General features: G+C 42.2%; 1 protein-coding gene across 1 annotated transcript in view; it reads left to right on the top strand.

The window, feature by feature from the left end:
* LOC100032156 (annexin A13) overlaps positions 1 to 9,469 on the top strand; it is a 149,938-nt gene extending 140,469 nt beyond the window's left edge. Inside the window, exons 11-13 of the mRNA XM_056821036.1 lie at positions 176 to 251; positions 4,707 to 4,819; positions 9,038 to 9,469. Of these exons, the coding sequence (XP_056677014.1) occupies positions 176 to 251; positions 4,707 to 4,819; positions 9,038 to 9,157 (309 nt within the window). The 3' untranslated portion in view covers positions 9,158 to 9,469. The remainder of the gene's footprint in view (positions 1 to 175; positions 252 to 4,706; positions 4,820 to 9,037) is intronic.
* The last annotated feature ends 1,431 nt before the right edge of the window (positions 9,470 to 10,900 follow it).

Here is a 10,900-nt window from a genome sequence, read left to right on the forward strand (position 1 = left end):
TTAGGACTCATATTTTGAACTAAACCCTCAGCAAAAAGAGATTTGGCAAGGATCAAGCTAAACTGCTGGGTCTCAATCTGCCAGGGCTCAGGGTCTCCTGTTAGGCAGGAGGTTAGCACCCTCTTTACAAAAATAAGACTTCTAATAACAACAGCATTTTGATTTTCCTCTTCAGCTAGTGGGCAAGGATATCGAACAGACCATCGAGACTGAAGTATGTGGAGACTTCAAGTTGGCCTTACAAACTATAGGTAACATCAGGTTGGGAGGTCCCCCCTCCCACTAACATGATCGTCATTTAACAGCATATGTCCGAAACCTGTGAACTCAATTTAATCTTAACAGATTTATTCGTGTGACCCAAGGTGGCCATAGAATAGAATCCAAGCAAGAAGCTCCAGATGAGACAAGGGTGCCTTCCTCTAGCTTGTTTCTCTTAACATTCTGAAAGAGAAAGGGCTGTGTTTGAAAAAAGACATCTCCTGTAGAAGCAGGTGGGGAGCTGTGATTTAAAAACTTGCCAGGAAAACCCGGGGCACTCACTCTCCTGTCTTTGCCGATAGGCAGGAAATAGCAGAGATGGGACAGAAGGAGCATGCCTTGGCAGAAGCCCTTCTTTCTGCAAGACCTAGAGGGAAGCCATTGTCCATTGTCCACCATCCAACAGTAAGGAGTCCAGGGCACCATACCAAAGAGAACTAAAAGGAGTATTCCCAGAAGAGGGAGGATAATATGAAAAAAATTAAGAAGCAACCCTGGAAGTTGAAAAATGTTCTCAAATTGCCAAACATTTTGTTCCCCTAAAAATAATGGCAGTAATTGATTGTTTCATCCAAACTTGTTTTGCATTCAGATTAGTAGAACCTCTGCCATGATCTATGTGGGCATGAATGTCCCTAGTGTTACTCATGACTCATGCTGAATAAACACACGAGACCTCGCACAAAGACTGTGCTTTGGGCTTAAAGAAGGATTCTTCAAACAGGATCTGTGACCTAATAGACCCTTCCCCCCTCCCCAATCCACCCCCTCTGCCAGAGGCCTTCACTCCTTCCTTAAACTTCTCACATCATTGTCCCAGATTTCTACACTAGAAGAGAAAAATGAAGAACTGGGCTCCCAAATGGCAGCAAAATTCTGAACAATTACTAACATTTGGATAGCACTTTAAGGTTTATAAAGCAATCTATATGAAATTGGAGTCAGAAAGATCTGAATTCAAATCCGACTTCAGACACTGGGCAAGTTATTTAACCTCTATCTGTCTCAGTTTCCTCATCTGTAAAATGGGATAATAGAATGGAATACCTCCAATTTAAATGCTAGGCATTATGATGATGATGATGATGATGATGATGATGATGATGATGATGATGATGTCGTCATCTGATCCTCACAAAACCCTCTGTGATATGTATTATAGGTTTTATCGCTGCCACTTTAAAGATAAGGAATGGAGACTCCTAGAATTAAATGACTTTCCCTCAATTGCACAACTCATAACTGTGGAAGGGAGGACTTGAACCTTCAGTGCCCCTAACTTCTAAATCCAGCCTTTGCTCTCCTTAAATTAAAATTTAATTCAAAAAATGTCTCCAAGGAGGGATAATACAAATCTCTGTTGCTATAGGTAAATAACTATATTTAATCATGGAGCCTTCATTCATTCTTAGCAGAGATTTGATTGGGAAAGAAAGGAGTGAAGGCAATGAAGTACTTCGGCTTATTATGGTGTTTTGAGCCGGTGATTCTCAAGTCTGCTATCACTGGCAGCCTAGCTGACTGTTTCTCTTTCTTTTTCCACCCTACAACTTCTGAGAGCTCAAGAGGAGCCACTGAAGAGCTGTGCCTACTGATTAACTGCTCTTCCTTCTGCTTCCTGCAAAACTAAGCCATTTACATTACTTGGAAAGCCTTTCTTAGCAGGTCCACCAACTGAGTTCCTGCTGTCACTGACTACAATGAAAGACCACCGGAAGAAAATTCTCTTTAAAAAGAGCACATTGGAGGCAGGTAGATGGCTCAGTAGATAAAGAGCCAGGTCTAGAGATGAGAGATCCTAGGTTCAAATTTGATCTCAGACATTTTCTAGCTGTGTGACCCTGGGCAAGTCACTTAACCCCCATTGCCTAGTCCTTACTGCTCTTCTGCCTTGGAACCAATATACAGTATAGATTCTAAGACAAAAGGTAAGGGAGATTTTTTAGCATATTTCTTCAGAGTTGAATGAAGGAGAAATATAAGAAGGACTATAAGAAGTAAATATGAATAGGATAGTTCCCATTTTGTGAAAATTATTGGAGGCTGTTGTCTTAAATTGTTTGACCCACTCAGAATTTCAGCCCCCAACCAACCCCCAAAAGCAGCCACCCTCAATTCTGATTCTGTTTTCCCCCAGAATTTTTTTTTTGAGAAAGAATCAAGAAGAACTCATTTTTAATTCAGGGGAAAGGGTGGACTTATTTCTTTTACAATGGAAACTACAGGGGCTTATAGAAGACACCTGACCCCCACCTACAAAGAATTTGGGCAAGGAAAGGGTTTGCTACTCTCCTTCTGCCCCCTTTAGTCACAGGAAATCCTGCCTGGCCTTGTTCCTCTCAGATTGCTGATGAGAGCTGATAATCTATGGGACTAGCACTGCGAACAAGATTCTCCCCCTGTAGGGGTATGGCAGACACACATGCCTTTATGCTCACTTCATTATTTTTTAAAATAACCATAATTAATAATAAATGTTTTCTAAAGACTGATCTTACTTTAGTTACACAAATTTCTCAATAGTTGTATCAGCACTGTGTGCTGTAAATAACTGGGTTAAAACTGCCAAGAGGCAGAAACAAAAAAACATGCATGGGTTCTTTCTTTCAGTGTTGCTAGCAAAGAACCATTGATCTCAGGAGAGGGAGAACTAGTCATTGACATGTCCAGGAGCCATTCCCTCTCCAGCCTGTTTTTTAATGATCACCCAGGAATGGAAAATAAAGCATGCTTGGCAAAATCAGATATTACATCAAGCTGGGAACAGTTAAGAATGGAGCAGATATGCTCAATCATAAAAGATGGATTGAGAATTCAAAATAACTGCTTTGCTCACTTGGGAAGACAGAGTCAGGATCTAAATGAATCTTGACTAGAATGTTGGATTGAATCTAGTAAGATGAAATTTAATATAGATAAATGTAAAGATCTGCATTTGAGCTCAGATTCCATAAATACAAGATGGTGGAGATATGGCTAGATAATAGTTTCTTCTGAAAAAGATTAGAAGATTTTAGTGGACTAAAAGGCTGATGTGAATCACTGTGGTCTGGCATCAAGACTAGATCAGCAATGGCATTGGCCAGAGGAAGAATGAGGGTCTGGGGGGCAGCTGGGTGGCTCAGTGGATTGAGAGGCAGGCCTAGAGATGGGAGGTCCTGGGTTCAAATCTGACCTTAGATACTTCCCAGCTGTGTGACCCTGGGCAAGTCACATAACCCCCTATTGCCTAGCCCTTACCACTCTTCTGCCCTGGAGCCAATACACAGTATTGATTCCAAGAAGGAAGGTAAGGGTTTAAAAAAATGAGGGTCTGAACTAGGATGTGATTAGAGAAAGAGGATGGATATAAGAGATGCTGTGGAAATAGAAGAGAGGACACTTGTCTTCTGATCAGATTTGGGAGTGGTGATGAGGGAAAGTGTAGAGTTGATGATGACTTTGAGATTATATGCCTAGATGATGGCACCATTAGCAGAAATAGGGAAATTCATGGTAGCTAGGTGGCTCAATGGGTAGAGAGCCAGACTTAGGGAAAGGAAGTTCTGGGTTCCAATCTCAGGCACTAACTTAACTTATTAACTTAACAAGGCACTTAACCCCAGTTGCCTAGCCCTTATTACTTTTCTGCTTTGAAAGCAGTATTTAGTATTATCTAATAGGAAGTAGAAATAGAAAAAAATTTTTTTCATTTTAAAAAAAGAAATGGGGAAGTTCCTAAGTATGGGTGGTTTAGGGGAAAAGAACAGGTGTGTTGTTTTTGGACATGATAACAGGCACAAGTAATTTTTCTGTGACAAGAAATTAGGTGGCAACCATTTCTATATTAATGAATTTCTCTCAACTTACCTAGTGTGGTATTCAGGAAAAAAGAAATGCAATTAGTTGCTAAGCCTTTCCAATTTGGTATAGCCTACCAAAATTTGTGCTTAGCTAGCATTGCCTTTGAGAGCTCAGGGCTATCTACATGCCAGGGAGAGGAATCCTTACATGATACAAAGATTTTAATGGAGAGCTCAGGCTAGGAAAAACTGTTTTCTGGCTGTAAAGCTTTTTCAACTCTTGCCTAGGAGATCTGGTTAGGTCTCGAACCAGCTAGAGGCTGGCTGTATGAAATTTCTTTCCCCATAAGGCCCTTTAAAATAGGAGAAACTCTCTTTTGTCCGGAATCATTGTCCAAGTGTGGCTTTGGCTGGACAGGAGTTTTTTGGACAATAGTCCTTCTCCCAATCCCACTTTATAACAAGTTAGAATTAGCTCCCCCTTCCCCACAACACCCAGCATCCCTCAAGCACTGGTATAATAACATCATCAGTGGATTCAAAAGCAGTTATTGCCTGGGGACGTCCTTTGACAGCCCAACTATTTCCCAGCTTTTCCTTTCGTTTGAGGAAGCATGTTATCTAAAAATGTCTCATTTTCTTGTTTCTCTTGGTCCTGACCAGTGAAACGTACCCAAGACTGTGCAGGCTACTTTGCTGAAGTCCTACACAAAGCCATAAAGGGACCTATGGTTGATGGAGATGCTTTAATCCGAGTCATATTAACCAGGGCTGAGGTGAGTAAGACATCTTCTTTCAAGGAGACAGTCTATGACTAGTATCAGCATCATCAAGATGTCTTTATCAAACATCTATTTGTTTCTGAGTATCAGGCAGATCGAGGGGATACACAGAAAAAGCAAATTAGATACAAACCCCTGTATAAGGTGGCATAGTGAATAAAGTGCTTATCTTGGATCAGGAAGACCTGAGTTCAAATCCTCTCACAGACTCTTACTTGCTACATGACCCTAGACAAGTCACTTAATCTGTGTCTGACTAAGTTTATACATCTATAAAATAGGAGTAATTGTACTTATCTTCCAATATTCTTCAGAGGATAAAAAAAGTTTGATATTTGAAAAAATACTCATCATCATCAGATATATTGCCCAGGGTCATCATTTCTATACCTCACTTTATATATAGTACAAAAAGAGGAAATGTGCCTGAGATTTCACGGTATAGTTTCCCGGACAAAGAAACACTCTACCAAGGCAAGTCATTACTTGCTTTAAAACTTATGGTATTTGAGAATTTCTAAGAACACAGAGAGGTAACGCAATTTTCCTAGGGTCATACAGTCAATATGTGGAAGAGCAGGACTTAAATTCCTGGTTCTGAGGTCATTTCCCTCTCTCTCTCTCTCTCTCTCTTTCTCTCTCTCTCTCCCTCTCTCTCTTTCTCTCCCCACCTTCCTCCCTCCCTCCCTCTCTCTCTCTCTCTCTCTCTCTCTCTCTCTCTCTCTCTCTCTCTCTCTCTCTCTCCCTCTCTCTCTTTCTCTCCCCACCTTCCTCCCTCCCTCTCTCTCTCTCTGTGTTCTCCTTTCTCCTCCTCTCCCCCCTCTTGTTTCTCTTTCTTCCCTTGCTTTCTCCTCCCTTTCTCCTTTATATAAAAGACAATAATCCTAGCCATCACTTCTATTTTTGTGGCACCCAGTTCAAAATGCACAATACAGAAAGGTGTCTGTTGATCCTGTGGGTGGTGACAAAAGTACAGATGCCCTTGTTCCTATTACAGGGAAGGTCAAATAGAAACCCAGAAGAGGTGCCACTGCATAGTAGCAGCTCCATGTCACCTCCCTCCCAGTCTCAGCCTCTTTTTACTTCTCAGACCCTACAGATTCTACTGGGATAATCAGCAAACATGTTGGCAAAGCAGAAGAAAAGGACAGTTAGACAGCCTAAGGAGTTTGGGACAAGGAGTCAAGCTACAAAGATTGTGCTCTAGGACAGTGTTTCTCAAATGGTGCTTTTCTGTTCTGCAAAACAATAGAGATGGGTGAGATGAAAAGAAAACAGTTGCTCTCCTAGACAAGTCCATGGCTGCCAGCCCATCTCCAGCCCCAAAACTGGAATTGTCCCAAAGTGGAATAAAAATGGGTGCCTTGGGAGAAAGTAGATTCTCATCTTGTAGGATCTTCAAGCAAAGGCTGGATGGTTATTTGTTGAGGAGAGGTAGGGGTTGGACCAGGTGGCCACTGAGATGCCCTCCCACTCTAAAATTCTGTTATTCTTTGATACCTCTCTGTCTTTGTAATTCATACATAGTCTATGTGTTCAACCAAAATGGAGAGCCACCAGAGGTTGGAAAATATTATTCACATGACCAAAGATTGGCTTATTAACTTGAAACAATGAGTCTAGTAATGCGTATAAATATTTGATTGTCACTCTGCCTTGGCAGAGTACATAAAAAATAATAGATGGCAGGGCATCTAGGTGGCTTGGTGGATTGAAAGCCAGGTCCAGAGATGGGAGGTCTTGGGTTCAACTTTGGTCTCAGACACTTCCTAGCTGTGTGACCCTGGGCAAGTCATTTAACCCCCATTGCCTCACTCTTACCGCTTTTCTGCTTTGGAGCCAATATCCAGTATTGCTTCTAAGGCGGAAGGCAAGGATTAAAAAAAAAAAAAGGAACACTTGGGGCTCACATAAATCTTCTCTCAAAACCTGTCAAAAAAAAGGAGTAATTTTGATCCACAGACTTTTGACCAATAATATAAAACATCTGGTACTGAAACTGGATTTAAATAGAAATTAGCAACTAGAAAGTTATTTCTTTTTTATTTTTATTCTTGGGATGATTCTTTCCTCTCCCCCTCCTTTATTATTCCCTATCTATCTCATTCTCTGTCTCTTCCCTTTATTTCTCTTTTCTTTTCCCTTCTTTTTCTTTCCCTCTTCTCTCTTTCTCATTTCCCCTCTCCCTTTTCTCCTATCAGAGACTAGACTTCCCAGAGGCAAATATTCATTCATCTAACTCCTTTCCCAAGTATCCCTCACTGTCAGTGGGGTGCAATTTAGAAGTAGGGAAGGAGGGAGACACTTGATATTCAAGTGGGATTGGGGTAGCAGAGTTCCCTGGAAGGAGAATCTGGACTAACTGCCTACTACCTGGTAATATTGGGGCAACATTTAATCTTTCTTGGTTTCAAATCATAAATAAAATCAGACAACGGGGATGAACTAGTGGATTTGTAAGATTCCTTCCAGTTGTAATCATACAGAAATTAAAATCCAGGAACATTGTCAATCAATAAATTTGAGGGATGAGTCATGGTCAGAGCATTTTGAAGATGATCAGAAGGGCAAAACAGAAAACATAGTGGTAGGAGTCTTCTAGAGGTCAGTGGTTCTCAAAATGTGGTCCAAGGACTTCTCTGTACCCCTGAGACCTTTTCAGGGATGATTGAGGTCAAAACTATTTTCATAAAAGCACTAAGACTTTTTTATTTCTAATACAATAAATATCAACAGATACCATATATATATCTATATATATATAGATATATATGTAAAAGCTCTTTATGGGATCTACAATAATTTTTTAAACCCTTACCTTCTATCTTAGAATCAATTTAGTGTATTGGTTCCAAGGCAGAAGAGTGGTAAGGGCTGAGCAGTGGGGGTTAAATGACTTGCCCAGGGTCACAAAGCTAGGAGGTGTTCTCAATAATTTTTAAGAGAATCAAGGAATCCTAAGACCAAGAAGTTTGAGAACCACTGCTATGGTCCACAACTCATTGACTAACTAGTTTTGATATAATAAAGGCATCATAGTGCAAGGGATTTGGGGCTGTCTTCAAAGTTAGGAAGGCTTGAGTTCAAGTTTCATCTTATGACTTATTCTGGCTCTGTGGCTCTAGGCAGGTCTTTCAACCTCTCAGCCTGCTAAGCAATCCTCTAAGGCTCGAAGTTGCCAAGGAAGTTTCAATCTTCATTGGTAGAGGGACTTTTTTTTTTCATTTGGAATTCCCTATAGCAGTGACATAGGTTTGGTCAAAAGGAAAAAAAAATTGATTCAAGAGATAAAAGAGTGAGTAAATGAAGATAAATACCAAAGCGTGGCAAAGTCCTAAGAGGGTGTCAGGGAGGACAAGATGCAGTTGAGGCTTACAATAAATTCTAACAATAAAAAGAGCTTCTTTAAGTACTGCTGGGATCAAGGGGGGTAAATCAAACAATAGCTAGGAACTCCAATGGAACAGGATAGAGGAAAACAAATATTCAACTAGTTCACTTCAGTCTTCTCTAACAACAATAATCCCTCAGGCTATGAAGCAATTGTTAACAGGGAAGAGAATATATCTTAAGGTGATTTGATGGCAATTTTCATGCTACTAGCCCAGGGAATCAAAACAGCCCTGAGCTCTGTTTCTGTCGGTCTTTTCTCCTCTCTCTGTCTCTCAGTCTCTGTTCTTGTATTTTCTCCTCTCTGCCCCTGTCTTTTTGTCTTCTCTCTGCCCCTGCCTGCCTTTTTATCCTCTCTCTCTGCCTCTGTCTCTACCCATCTTTTTCTCCTTTGTTTCTCTGCCTCTGTCTCTGTCTCTCTCTGCTCTTATATTTTCTCTTCTCTGTCTCTGCCTCTACCTTTTTCTCCTCTCTCTCTGCCTGTCTTTCTCCTCTGTCTCTCTGCCTCTGTCTCTGCCTCTACCTTTTCCTCCCCTGCTTCTGTATCTGCCTCTATTTTTTCTTCTCTCTCTGTCTCTGCCCCCGTCTCTTTCTGTCTCTCTGCCTCCGTCTCCATTTCTCTGCCTTTGTCTGTCTCCCTGAAAACCTGTGCAGAAAGTGAAGAGAGTAACTCGAGCCCCCAGTTTCTGAGTCTCGAGGCAGGGGATCATATTTAAGGCGAAAGAGCTCCTGACTAAAGGTTGCTTCTGGGGCCCGAGGGGAGCTGGTTCCTTGTAGCCCTGCCAAGGGTCCAGCAGGCCTTTCCCTTGTCTTCTCTAACAGGTTGATCTCCCCAGAGTGCGAGAAAGGTTCCAGGAGAAGTACGGCAAGACTCTGGAGTACAAGATCCGTTCAGAGACATCTGGGGACTTCAAAGTCATGCTCCTGGCTCTCCTCCCCTGAGGCGGGCCGGAAGCAGCAGAACACAGGAGAGCGCTGCCTTTAGTAGGGGCACTTTCGAAATCCTGATGAAAACTATGAGACTGGCAAGAGGGGCCACCAGGCGCATCAGCTTATTTTCCGAGCTCCTTGGCTAGGGCTGGGCCAGCTGGCTTTGCGGCGGGTATCTTTCTCACATGCGTATATAATTAATCCACACCGAAATGTTCCAGCAGAAATGGGCTCTATGCTTTCCCTTCTCTCTTTTTTCCCTCTTTAACATGTCACAGAATGTTTACAGATTACAGCAGCAGAGTGCAAAACCAGAAGTTAATGAGAAGCTACATGTTTATAATAAAAATTTATATACATTCACAAAGGCATTTGTGTGTTAGAGGGGCCCCGGAGCCTATAGGTTCTGCCCAAATTGAATGGATGATGTCTACATGAGATTTACCAAAGGCAGACTCATTGATTTCCTTTCTGTTTATACCCTTGGGGGGGGGAACAGGGGTGGTAAATCTGGACCTGTAATTTCATTGACACGAGAAACTGCAAAACTCCCTCCCCTGATGCACATCACCAGCTCCCATAACTCAGAGCAGGGAGAGCTTCACATAGGACACCTCCAAGTGGTTTGCTTGTAGTCACATAAGTAGTGTGTGTTAGAGGCAGGACTTGAACTCGTGCCCTCTCAGTCCAAGGCACAAGTTCTGATATAAAAGTATACAGACTGATTCAATCAGCTGAGTTCAGAGTCAGGGACACATGTCCAGCCCCTGTGGCCATGAACTATGCAACTGGGGCCAAGTTTTTTTTTTTTCTGTGATACAAAAGGTATGAACTAAAGAATCCTGCCTGTCCTATTATATATATGTATCTTGGGGGCAGCTGGCTCTCCATCCATGGAGCAATGGCATTGGCCAGAGCAAGAATGAGGGTCTGGGGGGCAGCTGGGTGGCTCCATGGATGGAGAGCCAGGCTTAGAGATGTAACATACTGGGTTCAAATGTGGCCTCAAATGCTGGCTAGCTGGGTGACCCTGGGCAAGTCACTTAACTCCCACTGCCTAGCCCTACCATGCTTCTGCCTTAGAACCAATATACAGTATTGATTCTAAAACAGAAGGTGAGGGTTTAAAAAAATCTGTGTGTGTGTGTGTGTGTAGACACACACATATCTACACCTAGACTGCTGTATATACATATACACAGACATGTACTATGTGCATACGGGTGTGCATTTCTCTGAGTGTTTCTATATATTATATTGGGGTCACACCTGAATTTAGTGGGTCTAGGGAGGAAATCTCTGACAATACAGATTAGACTTTGCCCAGGTCACAAAGCCCCGATGAAGCAGACTATCTTTTTTAATTCTTACCTTCTCTCTTAGAATTGATGCTGTATGTTGGTTCGAAGGTAGAAGAGTGATAAGGGCTAGACAAGTGGGGTTAAGTGACTTGCCCAGGGTCACACCGCTGAGAAATATGTGAGGTCACATTTGAACCCAGGTCTTCCTGATTCCAGACCTGGCTCTCTACCACTGAGCTACCTTTGCCCCAGAGGCTCTACTTTAACCCAAGTATTCCCGACATGGAAGCCAGTTGTCTAATTTTGTCATATTGCCTCTCATCTCTGTGGAACTAGGGACTAAAGCTACCATTTCACTGATTCAGGGAACTTCCTGATAAGGAAACTCCCTCTTCTGATGCAGATTTCCACTTTCTCAGCAACTGTGAGTCTATGAGAGGTACCCAGATCACGG

This window comes from Monodelphis domestica, chromosome 3 (genome assembly GCF_027887165.1).
Source record: "Monodelphis domestica isolate mMonDom1 chromosome 3, mMonDom1.pri, whole genome shotgun sequence".
Lineage (NCBI taxonomy): Eukaryota > Metazoa > Chordata > Mammalia > Didelphimorphia > Didelphidae > Monodelphis > Monodelphis domestica.